This window comes from Nannospalax galili, unplaced genomic scaffold, assembly GCF_000622305.1.
Source record: "Nannospalax galili isolate Female #2095 unplaced genomic scaffold, S.galili_v1.0 scaffold1609, whole genome shotgun sequence".
Taxonomy (NCBI): Eukaryota; Metazoa; Chordata; class Mammalia; order Rodentia; family Spalacidae; genus Nannospalax; species Nannospalax galili.
The window spans coordinates 458,608-478,813 of record NW_008359102.1 but is presented as its reverse complement, the minus strand read 5'-3'; the positions used below and the strand labels follow the sequence as shown (position 1 = coordinate 478,813).

The 20,206-nt window shown below is 37.7% G+C and overlaps 1 protein-coding gene across 3 annotated transcripts in view; it reads left to right on the top strand.

The window, feature by feature from the left end:
• The window catches only part of Dcc (DCC netrin 1 receptor), a 791,710-nt gene that overhangs the window by 729,446 nt on the left and 42,058 nt on the right, over positions 1-20,206 (top strand). For all 3 annotated transcript variants that reach the window (XM_029558504.1, XM_029558503.1, XM_008822828.3), the window contains exons 23-24: positions 8,198-8,424; positions 14,598-14,714. In XM_029558504.1, the coding sequence (XP_029414364.1) occupies positions 8,198-8,424; positions 14,598-14,714 (344 nt within the window). The remainder of the gene's footprint in view (positions 1-8,197; positions 8,425-14,597; positions 14,715-20,206) is intronic.

Genomic DNA, 20,206 nt, shown 5'->3' with positions numbered 1-20,206 from the left:
CCCCCCCCCAGTACTCTGTGTGGAAACAAAATGAAGAGCTATAAACCAGAGAAAGCACTAAAGTGGTACAGAGGCAATCTGCACATTTAATTTATATCTGGTAGAGGAAGAGAGGCAATGTATGCATTTAATTTATATTTGCTTTATATGGAATTGTAGTATTTTGAAGCTGGCAAGGTCTCCTGTGCCTACATGAGAAATCCGAAGGCATCAACCTAACAAGGTGAGCCTCAGATGTCAACCTTGTCAAAAAGGATTGCCACTCAGGGTTCCTGAGTGCTTAATAAATCTCAGCGATAAGAACTAATTGAGTGAATGTTTAGTTTATTGCTATAACAAAATATCTGAAGCTGGATCACTTATCAAGAATATAGATTTATTCTAGACTCAAAGTTCTGGCAGTCCATGAGCAGAGCATGGCACTGGCACATGATGAGCTAATGATGAATGTCACCTGCTGCTGCCTTATGCAAGATGACAAAGCAGAGGAGCAAGAAGGTTCATCTAGAATAGATGTGTGAGAAGAAAGGCAGCAAGCCATGAGAGACAGCCTTGGTTGAAACAACCCATTTTCATGATAAAAGCCCCCCGATCTTGTCAACATTGTTACCTTGGGTTCAGTCACAATGTGCGTTCTGTTAATATAAACCATATTCCAACTACAGCAATAAGACCTTGAAGAGTCTGTTGGTCCAGCAATCCTAAGAAAAGTTGTTCAAACTTGGTATGGTGTAGTATTGAGTCATGTGGTATATCATACAGATCTGAGGAGAATTCACATGAAGAGAAGAGGAAGCAGAACACCAAAACAATGCGTGGGTGTCAAAACATCGGCACCTTCATTAAGCTCCCTAAAACTAAGTACACCATCTGCTCTGGGCTTGGCTTTTCAGTTTTGCTTTCTTTCCTCACCGCTATCACTATGACAAGAATGTTTGATGGTTTTTAACTGATGAGCTATATTCTTGGACAAATATTGCTTTCCTCCAGGAAAAATGTCAATTTTCTCAAGGCCCAAAAGTGAAACATAATACTCTACTAAGAATATCTCAAATCATCTGGATCATACAAGAAGCTCTTTGGTATAATAAGAGCTTAACAGTTTTATCTGGAAACAATCGAGAATGCTCTGGATATAACTAGTTAATAAATAAGAGAATGAACAGACAAAAGATCCTACAGATGACTAAAGCCCAACAAATTTAAACTTTGGTTTATTTTCCTCTACCCCCGAAGTCTCCCAATATTTACTGATCATGTTTTCACTTCCTCTCTTGTCACCTGAGAAAGACTCATTGACCTTCATTTTGCTCCCTAATTGAATAAGTTATCAGGGAGAAGGAAAATTCTTTTTTTGCATTTGTTTCTGACTTTTTTTTTCCTTGAGTTCATTGAAGACCTTGCTTTACACAATCACCACCATGGAGGCATCGGGCCCAATTCAGTAATACAGATAGAGGCAAAATCAACTCCCGACTGAAAGTAGATAAGCTTCTGTACTGAGCTCTTGGAAAAGGAGAGCTCAATGCACTTAGCAATGTGAAGGAAGAAACACACCCAGGGCTTCTTCTCTATCTCTGTGTCTGAGACAGCTAGAGAATGAAGTGTTCTTTGTGTTTTGTTAGGGAACTCAAATTATTACATCCAAGTGGACAGGAAAATTAAGATCATGTTGTGGATTAGCAAGGAAGGCTAGAATTTTGTCAGATCCCTTGGAGCTGGAGTTATGGACATTGGCCAGCCATTGATGTGAGTGACAGGATGCAAACTTCCATCATCCGTTAGAGCAGTAAGCACATGTAACAAATGAAACAACTCTCCATTCCTGATTAAGATTTTTTATCAACTATCAGTAATTTTTGTTTAAATTAATGCATATGCTTCTATTATTAAACATACTTAGTAATGATGTAAGCTACCTATTTGACTCACAGTTTAGTGTCTAAAATTCATGTTTAGTGCAGAAAATAGCTTACCAAAATTTGCACTTAAGTTCTACTCATAATCCTGCCATTATATCTTTTATTCAAACAATTGTGTCATACAAGGGTAAACCCTTAATCCCTGAGTGACAGTTTCTTCACATATAAGAATTAGAATGAAATACTTTGTACTTTACCTTTTAATTTATAAACACAGAAATTATAAATAGAATACTACCAAATTATAAACACATGGCAACCTGTAGCTTTAAAGTAGTGTGAAATAAAAATAATTTTGATAATTTAGTTGTATAACTAATAGGAGAATCCCCTTATACATTTTCAACTAGTGAGGCTACAGTAGAATGAAATGTCAGAGAAGAGTTGCATTTTTGTTTATTTGGTTTTTGAGACAGGGTCTCCCTGTAGCCCCAGCTGGCCTGGAACTCAAAATGTAGACAGACTGGCCTAGATCTCACAGATATCTGGCTGCCTCTGCTTCCTGAGTGCTGGGATTAAAGGCATGTGCCACCATGCCAGGCAGAGTAAAGTTTTATGAAAACAAAGTCAGTGGATATTTCACTTTGTTTTTTCATAAAGTATGACCATTTTCTGATGAACACAAAGATCACAGTCTGTTAAGTTAGAATCTGGATATACATAACAAAGAAATATTTAATATTGAACCTTTCTCAAAAATTTAAGTACATGATTATCACATTTCTAAAAGTTATCTGAGTAGAGAATTAGCAATGTTTTCTCAATACATTAAGTTAAAATATGGAAACAAAACCACATCCCTTGATAGAATCATTAATTGGCTAAACCTTATATTTGACCTGACAAGTGTACTGCAAGTTTTTAAAGATCAGCACACATCTGAATCTTGACAAAAATGATTATTTTCAGTACTGAAGATAAAATGTATAAAGTCGCAAATGAAGACTACTGTATTTTAACTTCTGTGGGTGACTTTATCTGATTTTCAACTCTTTAACATTTTAATTGTTTTCCATAGTCACATCGTAAGAAGTTTAACTGGCAGTTTCTTAGGACTTTAAAGTAAATTTAACTCCACCTTGGAAAATGCACGTATCGTATTAGAATTCGCTCTGTGTTGCTAAGACAAAGTTTTTTTAATTTTATTTTTAATAGCTATAATCAAATAAAAATAACATGAAGGAGGAAGAAGGGAAAGTATTTATGGTTTCCATTGTATCTTTCCCTGGATACTCTGTGTATGCCCTCACTTACGTCAGACCTCCTTGTCTCCTGATGCCTTCTCCAGACATAAGTGGGAGACGGTACTGCCTTACCATCCCACAGACCTTCAACAGGTCTTTGACCGTGGAATTAGTGCATGGCTGTTTGTCTCTGGTGAAAATTTGAACAAAATGTATTATTATATTGTGGGAAAGAATCTAGGAGAGGGCAGCAGTGCTTTAGAACTTCACTGTATGCCGTCTTATGACACTCTAAATGAACGCTCAACCAGTGTTGCTTCCAATCCACTCACGTGCCCAACAAGCTCATGAAAATAAAAATAAAAACTATGCTTATAAAATAGGTTGTGTTCAAAGTAAGGAATAGGTAGAACAAAATGAAGCCAGTGAAAAGAAGCTAAAAAAAAAAATAAAACCTTTTCATTCAGTTTTGGCAATCATTGCATGCATACCATATGATTGGTGTCATGCAATTAATAAATGTGATTAGTGCTAACACTTTAGATAAAACCATTTCTGCAATTACCCACTTATTTCATGATTTTATTCAAAATATTCCTGATGGAGCAAGGCCTCCCATGATTTGAACCCCTCTACCTTTAATCCTTTAATCTGTACCATATTCCGATACATTCTTCTTACTCAACAATGCAGAAATTCCCAGTAGCCCTGCCACTTTTCATTCATTGATTAAGCCACCAATGTCTCAGTATCTTTGTATTTGTGATACTTAGCACATTTCTTGACACATGGTCAATATTTCATAAATGTCCACTGAATGAATAAATGAATTAATATTGTGAAACATTGGAGAAAGCTGAAGAAGTGAACGTAATGATTAGCCTAGTATTGCTGAAGAATTCTATTATGACAGAGGAAGCGGTCAGACAGCTCAATCAGCTACATGACACTCAGTGCCTAGACGAGAGGCAGAAAAAAAGGGGAATGACTTAGATCATCTAAGACTCCATGCCCCTAAAAGAGTAGGAAGGCTCCCTGAAGAAGAGACAAATGAAGGGAGCCTTGGAGAACAAGCAGATTGGAAGTAAACAAGATCACAAAAGTATTTGGTGCAGAAGTTAAACAAACAAACAAAAAAACCAAAACAAAGATATAATCGAATACCAGGACTGTATTATACTAGGAAAACTTTGCCGGGCACAAGTAGGAGAAATCAGAAGGCCTTGGAAAATGCTTTGCTTTGCCTTGGTTTGATAGTACACAACACAGGAAGAAATGTCCCCATTTTAAAGCTATTTATTGAAAGAAAAAATAGAGTTCCCTGTGGGAAATGATAATGTTTGCATTATGAAGAGAAGTTAAATATAATGGAATATTCTTTACTCAATATAAGTACTAGCTTTAAAATAAAAACAAACAAAAAATAAATCACTAGATGATATTTTACATTCATTAGATTCCCTTGGAAAGCTATGAAAACACAGATTGCTTTTATACCTCCACACAGGCTTCTGGTTCAGTGGTTCTGAGGAGGGTGGCTCATAAGTGCATGCATTCCTGACAAGTTCACAGGTCAGCCTCTGGCCCTGGCCCAGGAGATACAGAGAAACAGTACACTAGGTGCATCTGCATGCACGTTTTGAAGAGTCTAGCCCTGAGACAGAGGAACTGAGTGCGACAATAGAAGTAACCTTTAAGTTAGGAAAACAACAGGTGGGTTGAAGGTCAGGGTGACAACTGCCTCTTTTAGGTTTTTAAGATAAATTTCAGAAAATTTAGTCATGAACACCTGTTGGGTTTATCGCACACCTGGTACAATGTATTGTAGAGACGGGAGTCGAGTTCTCCAAGCCAAAGTTCCTCTCTTAAAAAAAAAAAAAAAAAAAAGAGAGATTATAGCTGATGTGGTAGTGCAATGCCTTTAATTCCAGCACTTGGGAGGCAGAGTCAGGTGAATCTCTGTGAGTTCAAGAGGCCAGCCTGGACTACATAGCAAGTTCCAGGCTAGCTGAGGCTATAGGATGACCCTGACTCAAAAAGACCAAAAAAAAGAGAAGAAATTATAGGAAAAAGAGTGGCTAAATGGTCTCTAATAAAATATATGTAAATAAGGAATAAAGTCTTTTTAGCAATCTGCAGGATTTCAGTGGCATTCAACAGGTAGGGTAAGAAGCTTCATAGAAAAATATCTGGAGCAAGAATCCATAAGAAAAACAAATCTGCATTATACTGGGAATCAAAAATCTCTTCCCAGAGAAGTTGTGATCACAACCTCTATAAAGCTATTGCTGGATTTGGAACTTTTTAAAATAGGAGCTACTTGGTAATGCTTGGCCAAGGAATAGTGTGGGTCCTGGCAAATGAATGTGTGAACAAGACAGGCACACAAGCATGAGGAAACAAGAATTCAGCATTCATTACTTATTTTCAAAAAGGAGAGAGGTTGTGTGTGTATGTGTATGTGTGTGTGTGTGTGTGTGTGTGTCTGTGTGTCTGTGTGTCTGTGTGTTTGTGTGTATCTATATGTCTGTGTTTGTTTCTTGAGACAGAGTTTCAATTTTAGCTCAAGTTGGCTTGGCATTCCCTGTGTAGCCTAGACTGCTCCCAAACTCACAGCAGTCCTTCTGACTCTGCCTCCCAAATGCTGGAATTACCAGTCTGATCCAACATACTTGTCTTTTTCATAAAAATGGGGGTTTTTAAAGATCAAATTTTATTTTTGCTTGTATTTGATCCATATTTTTTCCATGGGCTATTTCAATATTAAACTATGATGAAGTTTGTCATCCTGCAGATGGGACATGGCATTTCCGCATGTACCATCACAGAGATGCTGGGGTTATTTAGCATTTTGGTCTGGAAGAAAGAGAGATAAGATGGTGAAATCACTAACTTTAACAAAAATAAATTCTATAACTTCATCTGGGGCAGGTGGCAGAGCTAGCCCTGTGAGAATTGCAGATCTGTTGAAGAGAGCAGGTGATATGTAGGAAGATGTGGGAGCCAGGCATGAATTATCTCAGACAGAAGAAAACCATCTAGGAGTTAGTTTTGACCGTTCTCTGAGACAATGTAGAATTGCTGTCACGATATCAGCAAAGTACAGGCAGTAGTTGAAAAATATTAGAGCAGCAAACACATTATTTCTCTACTCAGCAACAAAACAACTATTAAGTCTGGAGGTCTTTGTCTCCTGTCCTCATCAGTATGCTTCAGAAAGACCCAGAAGAATGCTGGAAAAATTCAACAAACTGTACCACCAAACATCAATTGCCAAATATTTGCAAAGCTGCTAATCCAGTAATTGGGAAGACAGAGGCACTCCCAATAGCTTTGCATAGGTTGCAAAGTTTTTCATTAAGATTAGCTTGTTTGGTCACTGAGGAAATGGCTCATTCAATAAAGTTCTTGCCACACAAGCATGAAGGCTTCAGTTAAATCCTTAAGACATATGTAAAAATCCAGGCATGGTGATATAAGCTTATCAACCCATCTATGGGGAAGTATAGCCAGGAGGATCCCTGGGGCTTGGTGGCAAGCTTGCCTAGCCTGATTGGTGATTTTCAGGTGCCTGACTCAACAAACAAGGGAACAAGGTGGACAGCTTCTGAGGAATGACACCCAAGATGACTGGCATCTGGCCTACACACACACACACACACACACACACACACACACACACACTTTTACATACACACTCACACATACACAGTGTGAGAAAGAGACAGAGACAGAAGGGAGTGAGAGATTAGTTTAGTCTGCTGAAAGCAGTTTTCATAGTGAAGTGGTCATGGTGAATAAGGATAATGGGAAATACATGTTCTTAAGAACTTCTCTCAGAGCTAGTCTTCAACTGTTTGCTATAAGAGGCATTATTGTTTTAAAAGAAATGGAACATCAGACGTGGTAGCTCAAGGTTTTAATCCCAACACTTGGGAGGCAGAGGCAGGTGAATCTCTGTGAGATCAAGGCCAGCCTGGTCCATATAGTGACTTCCTGGTGGGCTGAAACCCTGTCAAAAAACAAAAGATCAAACAAATAAATTTTGAAACGGAAAAATGGAAACTGCAAGTAAAGACTAAAACTTAAAAAAATGGGCAACAGGGCTCAAAACTGCTTCTGAAAAGAGTCATATCATAAACATAGTTTAGGATTTTCAACAGTCTATCACAGCTAATCGTTCTGCCTTTGCAGGGCAAAACCCAACGAACCTGGCAGTATCCCAATAAAACTTTATTTACAAAAACAGGCTGTGGGCAGATTTGGACTGTGAACCATAGTTTTGTGATGCCCTGTGGTAGAGAATGGATAGACTAGGCACCGTGCTACCTTATTTAGCATGTGGAGAGCGTTTGAATCTCAGTATCCTTGAGAAGTGAGTACCAACCACCCCACCCCCCCCGCCCCGCAAAAAAAATTGTGATTGCTAAATCCTTACTGAGGCAAATAAGCAGCGACTGAAGCACATTTGCAAAGAAGGGCTCTTTCTTTTTCTATTTTCAAAAGATAACTCTCATTGTGTTTGAATCCAGATGCTCAGTGACTCCAAGGCAAAGTATTTTATTCACCTAAGAATGTCCTCATGTGGCCTTTTGTTTTCAAATAGCAAGCGTCCCAGTTGCACATTAAATTATACAGCTGAGGCATAGACTTTCTTCTAAGCTCTGATCTTAGCTGCTGGCACAAATTCTGGCCTTTTTATTTCTATCTGCCCTTTCAAAATTACTCCTCCATTTATCTCCGAAACAGATGTTGCAGTCAGCTACCTTATGCCTACCTCCGAAGAATGGCATATGGCTCCATCTAACCCATTGTCACCTTGTGCATGAATCTCCAGTCTGTGAAGCTGGAGGAAGGTGTTTCTGGCAGGCAGCCGGGGCTCTGGGGATTCAGGACATCTCCTAGAATGTACTGACGCTCCAGGGGGAGAAGCGGAAAGGCAGCCAAGAGAAGTCTGCCAATTTGGGGGTTTCACTAGATTCCTGCTGGGAGTTCCTTTGTTTCATTCCCTGCTTCCAACTTGAATTGACTGAAGAAAGAAAACAAGCACCTTGAATAGAGGCGCTCACACTTGCCTTCTCTATTCCCTAGGAAACGGGCCACCCACAGTGTGGGCAAAAGGAAGGGCAGTCAGAAGGACCTTAGACCCCCTGACCTTTGGATCCATCATGAAGAAATGGAAATGAAAAATATTGAGAAACCTGCAGGACCTGACCCTTCAGGAAGGGATTCCCCTATCCAGAGCTGCCAGGACCTCACGCCAGTCAGCCACAGCCAGTCAGAAACACAAATGGGGAGCAAAAGCACTTCGCATTCAGGTAATGATCCCAGGAGCACCAGGGAAGCTCAAAAGGGCAGTTTCCACTCCTTCTTTTGTGGAGATATTCTCCTAATAATTTAGTCCACTTGGTGTTATCAGTAATTAAACTATAAATTCGACTATAAATTTGGTTGATAAACTCATTTTGCATTATCTTGTTGTCTGTTTTCCCTAATTCTTACAATTCTTGAAGTTTTTAGAAGTTTACAAGTAATGCAACTAGGAAATAGTGAAATTAGAAGCTTAGTTAAAATGATGATTCTTCCTTAAATCGTGAACAACAGTGTTGTCAAAATAATAAAGTTTCGTTCTATCAATAAATTTTCCACTTCTAAATCTCTATAGATCATTGAAAGTTGATTCTAAATTTGTTATCAGCTGTTTGTTTGTTTGTTTGTTTGTTTTTTAAATAAGATTGGAAGCACCAGAAGAATGAAAAATAAATTGTATTATTTTTGGCTTTCATTACTGTGGAGATCAACTGTCCTTTCTAGAGAGTCACATTACATGATATCTGATTGGTCACGGTCATTTGAAAGTTATTGATATATAAAGGAACCCGAAGGAAATGCCAGTTGTTCAATGAATTGAAGCACAGTAATCATTGATATCCAAGAATCACTAAGAATTCAATAAAGTAGTTCTAAGATATGCCATGTTCTGGAGTTCCTATTATCTATGGGAAGTAGAAAGATTTATAAAATACTTACTTAAAAAGTTCCTGGTCTACTCTTTATAAAGTCAAATAAATAGGTAAGTCATTTGAATACAAGTGATTTACAGAACTTTGTTATTTAAGAATTTCATAAACAAGGATTACAGTTACTGATTTTTGAGCTTGAGTTGCTGAATATCCCTTATCTAGTCTTTAAACGGTATCTCTAGCACATTCAAGAGCAGTCTAGTCTTACTGAAAACCATAATCTAAAAATTTAAAAATTCTCCATAAACTTCTTCATTGCTGGCTAGACTTTTGGATATGGAAACTAGGGCTTATACTTTGTATTTTAAACCTCCAAATGCAGTGGAGTTCTGGAGTTGGTTAGAAGGGTCACTGTCTGTTTCACAATCATCTTCCTATCTGTCCTCCATGTAGTAGTCAGGTTTCCATTACTACAAGCATATAACTGAAGTAACTGAACTATAAAGAGTAAACGGTTATTTTGGATCACAGTTTCAGAGGTTGTGGTCCATGGCAACCTAATCCCATTGTCTTGGGCCCATCCAACATAGTAGGAAAGCATAGCAGAGGAGTCCTGTTCACCTCATGCCAGTCAGGAAATGAGATAGCTCAAAGCAAGAAGGGACTAGGTTCCCAAAAATCAACCCTAAGGTTATGCTCCAAATGGCCTAACTTCCTTCTAATAGGTTCCACCTCCTGAAGTTTCTACCAGAGGCCAGTTACACCACAGACTGGTATACATGCCCCTTTGAATAACAATTAAGAACTGAACCACAGGGGCTGGAGTGATGGCTCAGTGGTTAAGAGCACTGGCTGTTCTTGCAGAGGACCCAGGTTCAATTCCCAGCACCCACATGGTAGCTAACAACAATCTGTAATTCCAACTCCATGGTATCCAATGCCCTCTTCTGGCCTCTTTGAACATTGTACAACATGGGTGCACATACATACATGCAGACAGTATGCTCATACACATAAAATAAAAATAATAAATAAAATAATGTTACTAATAAAAATGAAACCACAGAACTTTATCTCGCTACTCTTCTGGGGCATTTGAGAGAAAGGAAATATCAAAAAGAAGAATTGGACAAGAAACAAAATAAACTCTTGGAATTATTCACTGCTTTCCTCCATAGGAGTTAGCTCCTGAGTAGCATCCAAATACTGAGTCTCCAGTGATGCACAAGTATGAACTCCTTACATGCTCCTGGGGAAACCCTCCATTGCCTGATTCCATGCTATGAGAAATCACATCAAGGATCTCCCTGCCACACTATGAGGTCTTTTTACTGTATTACAGTACTTGAGTAGTTGCAGCAAGAGAAATCAACCCTGACTGACTTTCTGTGCAAACACCCACTTGGTCCGAAGGAAGCTCCCACATTCTTGCCAAGCTCAGCTGTAGGGGATCTTGTATTCCACTGACCTCTACAGGCCTGATCTTTTCAGTTATCTTTCCCTCTACTTAGATAGACACAAGGTAGGCACAAGCCTCCTACTTGAAAAAACATCCATCTGCATAATGAAAAGAAGCAAATCTCTTTCAGGAACTTCCATACTTTTCATGGGATGTGTTTTGCAACTTAATTCTAGATGACATTGACACCAGGAACAGCAGGGCATCTCTGCCTCCCAGTGGAGAAGTTGCCTCTCTGTCATCAGACGTTTTTGCCAATGACTTTTGAGACAATTCATTTTCCTTTATCTTTATATACTAAGAAGACACTCAGAGCAGCAAGTTTTATCTCTCTCAGTAAATTCTAAGGGAGGCTGAACCCCAATAATGTCTGTTTGCTTTAGAATGGGAGAAAATTCCTGTCTATTTGTCCTCAACCTGAGAATGCAGTTGCCTACAGGGAAGAGAGCCTTTGGTTTGGTCTCTGTTTTCACTTTTCCTTTTTCTAATGCTTTAAAAAAAATACTGGGTCTCACGTGCCCAAAGCTAGCCTCAAAATCCTTTTGTCACCAAAGGTCTTCAATGCTTCTGCTTCCCAAGGGTTGTGATAACAAGTGTCTGCCACCATGCCTAATGTTAGAGTTTCTGAGTAGGCAATAGCTGTGTAAGAAAGGATTACAATATGTTGTGTGTTTGACAGTTTCATATGATATCTTTTATCTTATTTAAGATATTCCTTTCAAAATATTTTGAGATAGGTGTTATCATTCTCCTTATAAAATAAACGAAGTGATGAAGTAACTGACTACAGTTTTCATAGTTCATACTATAGATTACATTGTTACTGTGTAGTTATCCATCTAGGACTCAAAACCTTTCTGACACTAAAATCCATATTTCAGTGACTTAATTTCAATATTTATTTGATAATTTTATAGAAGGTAGTAGTTTTCTCATAAAATTAGTTCTATATAATCTAGATCATCTAGAAATTCACATGCAATATTTGCACTTTAGCTATAGAAAAGATAAGTGGATTAATGATTAGTTGAATTAATATGAAATATATTTCATTAAATAAAAGTTACTTTTGCCTTTTCAAATTTCCTCTTTCCTTTGTGCTTTAGTATGCACTGGACTTACACAAAGCTTCCTGTTCTCCAACCTCCAGAATCCTAATGAAATAACTAATAGTGACTAACTTGATAAAAGGCATATTTTAATGACAATTCTCTTCTAAATATAATGTGTTTCAAAATTCTTCTTCACTTAAAAATTCACAAAAGAGAAAGAATGGCCAAGAGTTCAGGTCTGTTTTGTCTCCACTATTTATAAATAGAATTTGCTTTCTGAAAATAAAGCTTACTATAATACCAGTACAAAAAAAAAAGAATTAAAAACAGATGGTTTGGTTCCTTTCATTTCTCAAACATGAACAAGTAAATTTCAACATTATGATGTTTGGTTATGCAACTTGATTTAAAAAGACAATCCATTTAATGAATAATATCTTTTAAAATCTTAACACCAAATTGCCAATTTAATTGAATACTTAACTTTTATTATTTATTTTTAATTTTCTGTATGTTGACAATTTTGTATAAATTCCCCAGCCCATTTAGACCAATGCTGAAAAATATCCTTCTTCTCCTTAAGAGACCCAGAAAATGTTGCTATCTGCTTCTTCCTGTATATGTGCTACTGAGATGTCCATGTGTTAACAAGCTCAGTACTTGGCGTTCTTGGAAAGAGAAGGAATCTTTAGGAGGCAGAGCCTAGAGGACAGATGTCTTTAGGTCATTAGGGACAAATCTTCCAAAGGGAATGTTGGACTCTGGGCTGCTCCTTTCTCTCTTTCACCTCTAGCTATGTGGTGACTGGTTTGCTCTACCACATGCTTCCACAATGATGCTCAGCCTATCCAAAAGCCAAAATCAACAAGAAAATCAATTATGAATTGAGCATCAAAAGCTGTAAGACATGGTAAAATTTTTTCCTAATAAGTTGATTATATCAGATACTTGTTATAGTAGCAGAAAGTTAACTCATTACCAAAAAATAAAAAGAAATTTAAAAAAAAACTGCTTTGAAAATTGTAATGGAAAAGCATTTTGGTCAAGTTTACAGTGGGCAAAAATAATTCTAAATACACCATTCCTAGAATAAAAATATAATTATGAAATCAGAATAATTTCACAGAAACACCCAACAGTATCAAATGGCTTTTTAGAAAACTTTAGCATCTTATTCTTAGTTATATCTAGAATTGCTTTTTCCTTCATTCATCTACTTTTTAAGAATATGACACACACAGAAAAAAAGAAAGAGTACATGAAGTTGTCGGGGAAAAGTGATGGGGAGATATGGGATGAGTTGGAGGGGAGGGAGTGGGCGTGGATTTGATCAAAACACCTTATATGCATGCGTGAAATTCTCAATACTTTTTAAAAGTTAATAAAAAATAAAAATTAAAGAATATGTCATAAAGTAAATGCTGTTTCAATTTCTATTTCCACTTACCAAACAATTTTAAATATTAAGCAGAAGGAAAGAAAATATTTAATTGATTTCATTTACTTCCTGTTGTTTGCTTCCAATTTTGTAAGATATCTCTTATTATTTATAGCTATTTATGAAAATTTATTAACCATTCCACCAGGATTAATCTACTAGAGACAAATTCTTTTCACTTTATTTCATCAGAAAATGACTTGACTTCACCCTAACTCTTAAAGTGCATTTTTACTGATCTATCTGTTTCGGAACTGACAGCTCTTTGGGGACCTGAAACTCATGTCACTTACTTATTTTAGTAGCTGAAAACTGTAACATTACTTCTGCCTCCTGGGTTCCTGATGGGAGAGCCACTGTCATTCAAATTGTTACACCAGGATAAATGTGATGGGTTGTTTTCTTTCAGTACTTTCAAAATGTTATTGATATTGCCTCTAGTTTTTAGGAGCATGACAGCAACCTGTCTGGCATAGATTTTGCTGATCTGACATTGAACTTCCCAGAATTTCTTGATTCTACACATGTGCTAACTTTGGGAAATTTTTGCTTTTAACTTTTTTTTTTTTAGCTCCATATTCTTTTCCTTCTTTTACTGAAAATTTTCATGCCAAATTTTCTACATAAATAAAATAGTGGGACTGGAGCGATGTCTCAGCGGTTTAGAGAACTGGCTGCTCTTACAGAGGACCCAGGTTCAGTTCCTAGCACCCATATGGTGGCTAACAACCATCCTAACTCCGGTTCCAGGGTATTCAACACCCTCTTCTCACCTCCACAGGCATTGCACGATATGGGTGCACTTACACATATGCAGGCAATACACTCACACACATAAAATTTTAAGAAAATAAATAAAATATTTAAAAAGCAGTTCTTTTACCATTTTTTAATGTACTTTATTTTCAAATATATGTTTTCAGCACTTTTGTTAAAAATTGGGTGGCTGTAACTGTGTGTTAATTTTGGGGTCCTGTATTTTATTCTATATATTTGTGTTTGTATCAGAACCATCCGGTTTTTGCTACTGTGGCTCTACAGTACAGTTAGAGGTCATGTAACATCTCCAGTATTTCTCTTTCTGCTTAGAATTGCTCCTTAGAATTGCTCTAGCTAGTCAGGGTCTTTCATGCTTCTATATTAACTTTAGGATACTTTTTCTATATCTGTGAAGGGTGTTATTGGGATTTAATGGGAATTGTATTGGATGTATATATTGCATTCAGAAATATAACCATTAGTACATTTGATTATATTTTATTATAGAGGTCTTTCACTTCCTCGGTTAGTTTTATTCCTATGTATTTTTTTAAGTTGTGAGTTTGATTTTTTTTCTGATTTCATTCTCAGCAAATTCATTACTTAATGGAGAGAAGCTATTATTTTTATATTAATATTGTATCATGTCACTTTAATGAAAATGTTTATCACATCTAAGAGTTTTCAGGTGAAATATTTAGAACCTCTTTAAGCATAGGATCAAGTCATCTGCATATATTGATTCTCTGACACAGAGAAAATATGCTTCTTTAAAGATTATTAATATTGTTATCATCATTTTGAATTTATTTATTTTTAGGTCAAGACACTGAGGAGGCAGGGAGCTCTATGTCTACTCTGGAGAGGTCCCTGGCAGCACGCCGTGCCACCCGGGCCAAGCTCATGATTCCCATGGAGGCCCAGTCAAATAATCCTGGTCAGTAAAACTTGGTGCTTTACTTTACCTTATTTCTACACAATATCAAATCATCAGTAAATACTTACATGTTGAGTGAATATTCTAGGCAAATAAGAGTAACTGAACACTGATGTAAGTCATACCATTTATTCTTTACTGGGCAATCATTTTTTTTTATACTTTCAGTTTTAGCAAATAGATGGTTACAATTCAAGAAATTATTTGTGTTAATATGAATTTGTAAAAAATATACTGAGATATGTATCAATATGATTGACCTGATTCTATATCATCATCATAGCATAATTTTTGTAGGCCTGATTTTCATACTTAATTAATCTAGCTCTGTTGAACCGTGTGTTATCAGACTAGCCCTCTGTGATGAAGGCTTCTGTCTCCCTCCTGCATTCACTGAAGAAATTAGTGTCTGGGGATCACTTCCTTTCCAATTACCTCTGTGATCAATCTTGGTAATTACACTATTCATGCAGATAATCCATCTGATGCCCTGAACTGTTAGTTCCTTTATGTTACCTGCAATGATATTGGCTCCTTCCCACCTCAATTCATCAGTTCCATGTCACACCAATCCAATACAAAGTGTCAGTCTCTATCATCCTTCTTTCTAGCTCCTTATTATTACTTTTTTGCACACTTGGTTTATAGCCCCCCTGCCAACCGTTCTTCCATCCATCTGGGACCTCCAATTCATTAGTCATAATCCCTCTGCATCCCAACTCCTTCATATCCTTAATTCTCTCCAAACTAAACTTAGTCTATAGTCATTTATTCTGTTCTGTCTCATCTTTTTTGCTCCTCTTTCCCCCTTGTGCTGGATAGCTTTAGTGTCAACTTGACACACCTGGGTTGAGGAGCCTCAATTGGGGAATTTCCTCTATTGGACTGGCCTATAGCCATGTCTGAGGGGCATCTTCTTGATGAGTGATGTGGGAGGGCCCAGCCCACTGTGGGTGGTGCTACCCCTGGGCAGGTGGGCCTGTGTTGCATAAGAAAGCAGGCTGAGCAGGGGCCAGGGGAGCAAGCCAGTAAGCAGTGTTCCTCCGTGGCCTGTACTCCAGCTCCTGCCTCCAGGTTCCTGCCCTGAGTTCCTACCTTGGGCTCCCTGATGAACTGTGACCCAGGAGATGTAAGATAAATAAACTCTTTCCTCCCCAAGTTGGTAGTGGTCAGAGTGTTTTGTCACAGCAATGCAGAACAAACTAGGACACCCCTCTTACTCACTTGAATAAAAATTAAACCATGGTTAATTGACCAACTTCACTAGTTTGTACTCTGCTTCCTAACAATCAAATGTTCCTAGAGAACAATGTTGAGCCTACATACTGGGTATATATGGCCCCAAGTCCAAGGTTACCACTCATCTCTGAAGAGGAATGACACTCATTTATACTGATTTTTAGAGTTCCATGGACTCTCATTCTTTTTTGTTGTTTTGTGATTTTATTTATTTATGTATTTATTTATTATTTTTATTTATTTTGACAGGGCCTAACAAAGTAGCCCCAACTGGCCTAGAATCTACTATGTAGAACTTCCCAGGCTGGGATTAAACTTGTGTGTCACCAGGCCCTGCTAGCTTTCACCATTATTTATTAATAATCTTCCTTAATTCCTGGGATGTAGTCCAGAGTTTTTGCCTAGCATACATGAAGTCTTGGGTTAGATCACCAACACCAAAACAATGATAATGATAATAATAAATATTCTTTGTTCCTTATCTGACCAAGGAAAAGAAATACCAAGAAAATGATATTCTATTTGATGCTGTGCTACCATATAAGGTCATATTGTCAACCCTGTCTCCCATTTAGCGACTCTCCTGTGATTACCCACTTCCTGTCCTCAGCATCAATTTCTCTCTTTACTAGTCACTCCAATAAGTATACAAACATTTGCATAATCCTAATATTAAAAAACTCTCTTGAAATCACTTTTCCCTCCAACTAAAGTTCCTCACTTTTACAAAAAAATTAAAAGTACGCTTATTCTCTCTTTCTAAACTTTATCAATTAGACTTGATTAGAATTTTTACCTGCTATATTGAAACCATGGTGGCCAAAGTTCTCAATATGAATATTCACAGTCACATCAAATAGTCAGCTCTCAGCAGAATATGACTTAGATTGTGTGTGTGTGTGTGTGTGTGTGTGTGTGTGTGTGTGTGTGTGTGTGTAGTGTGTCTGTGTGTAAATGTTTTCCTCCATTCCCCCTGGGCTTGTAATCTGTTAAATACATCGAGCTTTCCTTCTTTTTCGCACTTGTTCTCACTCCTCCTCATCACTGACTCACCCCACTTCAGCCAGACTTTGTAAGAGTGAAGGCATGGCTTTCTGCTCTGTGCATCTGCTCTGTCTACACTAACATTTCAGATAATGTTACCTAGTATCGATAATGTTCCCACTTCCCATTATTACCTTGATGTGATCTAAATGCTTGTGGATCACAGACTATATCTCCAGCCTCATCTCTTCCCAGAATCTATCTGAACTATTTTATCAGCTGTTCACTCAGCTTCTCCAAATGGCTAACAGGTACGTGAGCTATGATCAAATCTGTGATCTTGCTTTTCTCTAGTTCCCTCTTCCATCTTTAAAACTGAGTCGTGTACAGTTTTTCCCATTGCAAGAAATACACTATTCATCCATTTACTCTGACCAAAACACTAGTGTTATGCTTCTGTTTTATCTTAAACATGTATTAATTTATGTGTATATGTGTATGCACATGTATTTCTCTGGGTGAGTGTGCTAGTGTGTCTACCTGTGCATGTACAGAGGCTAGAAGAAAGCACTGGATACCTCAGAGCTGGAGCTACAGGCGCTCTGGGAACACAAAGTTTGTTGCCTGAGTGCTAGGATTCAAGCTCTGCTCCTCATGATTGTGCAGTAAGTGCTCTTCACCCTGAGTCACCTCTCCAGCCCCATCATCCTTCCTTATTCTGAGCTCAAATCTCAAACTCATTGTTTCACCACATCCTATATGTACTTCCTAGTTTCATAATATTTGTCTGATTTCACCTCTGCTAAATATCTTTACTGCTTTAGAATAATCCAAGTCCATACCATTGCTTATGAATGTCTACATTCATGTATGACAATGCACTTATACTCATCCCTCTAGATGTGTATTTCAGTGTTTTAATTTATGTATTACATCATCACATTTCCCGTTAAATGTAGAACAATAATTTTACCATGTTCCACAAAGTTTCACGTGGTCCAGCCTCTGTGCTTATCTCAGACTTACCTCTCCACACTCCTCTCAACATGTGTTTTCTCTGCCTGGAGTGTCTCTTCACCCCCCCATCCCTCCTCCCATCCTCCTCCATGTTCTAATACAATGTCCCACAGTTTTATTATAATATATACAAAACCAAATGCATGCTTGGCATTAACAATGAATACCAGATGACTGACCCCTGGAGGAGATACTATCCTTATGCCTAATGAACTGATAAGAAAACTAAGGATCAGAGAAGCTAAGTAATTGGTTTACACAAATAGTAATTATAGTCAGAATTAGTGCTCTGAAGACTGCTTAATATTTCATGAAGCTACTCTCCTCTGTCCTGCATTCCTCTCACTAGAGTGAGGCTGTTCTTAGCTGCCTTTTTTTCTAGACTCTAGTTGCCTTCATGTTAGTAACAAACTTCTATTAGAAGTTACAAACACTTAATAATACCACTTTGCTTCAGAATGTTTAGAGGGCCTTTAGTCCCATATGTAACTGCCCTACCCAGTGAGTTCCACACCACACTGATTATCCCTTTCACAGTGTCTTTTGGATACTTGACTACTCCCCCATTTCTGTCATCTTGTTTTTTCTCCACACATGTAACCTATCCAGACAACCCTATAACTAATCATCATGTATCTAGCATATTCAAGACTAATGCATCCTTCTTTGATAAAAGCATGTTGAACCCCATAAATTTCTCCAATAACTCCATTGTCTGCCAAGGATAAATAAGAAATAAGCGAACACAAAACTACAGACTACTCACTTTATCAGATGTAAGCTGGTTTCTCATTGCTACATCCTTATGCAGACCCGCAGCTCTTGCCAAGCAAGACTAACTTTTAGTCCATATATATGCATTCCCCTTCAATCCATTTTCTTCTGTGTCTTTAGGGTAACTCAATAGAGAGCTATGCCTAACAAAATTGTATGTGTTTTCAAAGATCAGGGCAAATATGGATGCTGTGATAAATGCATGTCAGGTTACTTCATCTAGAAATGATGGCTCCATTTTTTATATCTGAATGGCAGTGTATATACCTCTCTGTGGCATTTATCACACAGAATACTATCTTATATGCTTAGATATTCAAGCCAAAATCTTCTCTAGCAGGTTCTGAATTACTTCATGATAGTTAGGTAATGTAACTAATCTATCTTCATATCCACACACTGTATAGCTTACTACCTTGCAAAAATTGGTGCTCACTAAATATTTGTCAAATGAACAAATGAATGTGTAGGGGAGTTATAAGAATGCCTTCCTTGTGTTGGTAACAGATTTGTGTTCAAAGGCTCATTTTTTTAATCAGTTATTGACAGAGACACTACAAAACTTTACAACGCATTAAAGCATTTGAAATTGTTTCTAAGTCTGAAGCAATGAGTTTAAATAGAAAGAAGTAAAACTTTTGACTGTCCTTCATTTGTCAAATAATTTAATAATTATCATTTCATCTAATCCCCATGTTACTACCATGGGTTGAGACTGTCCTGATAGGATACAAGGAAAATGGACCCCGACTGCTTCAAAGATGTTCCACAGGACACAGCTGCACATCCTCTCAACCCCTAGCATGTACTGCTCTTTCATAGCTAGAGATGGCTTTTATGCTTGTCGTTATTCACATCATATTTAATTTTTCTTTATTTGTTTTAACAACTTTTTAGATGAATCATATGCAATTTATAAACATAGAAACAGGCTGATCCCAACTCTACCTGCCTGATGTGCCATATCATGTTCTTTTCTAGAGTCTTGGGTTGCTCTCTACCTAATATAACAAACCTTGTCTAATTTGTAGTGTTTTAGTGAATATGAATGTGATTGCTGTGTGACCAGCAACTGACTTGATTGTTCTTATTTTAATTCTCCAATAATTCATGTACCTGCTTTCAACCTATTAAATAATTTAAAATTTTGAGGATAGTCTGAACCAATTATTCACATCTGGGATATAATTTCTTCTTGAGTAAGTACATAATTTGCTCATCAAAAGACACATCCAGACTATCCTCAGGCCTCTTGGGGTAAGTCTAGAGCGCAGCTCTCCGCGCTGGGACTCCCTAAGCCACATTCACCCTTCCATCCCCCTCCCTCGCCGTTCTATACTCCTAGTTTGAGCCCTGCGCCACTCCTAGTCTTGGGGCCCCAGACACCTGGGGAACCAATACTGCTTCCTGACCCTTCTCACCCAGAGCAACCCAGTCCCTTTCTAGGGCTCCAGGAGCACCACTTCTGGTCCTGGCCC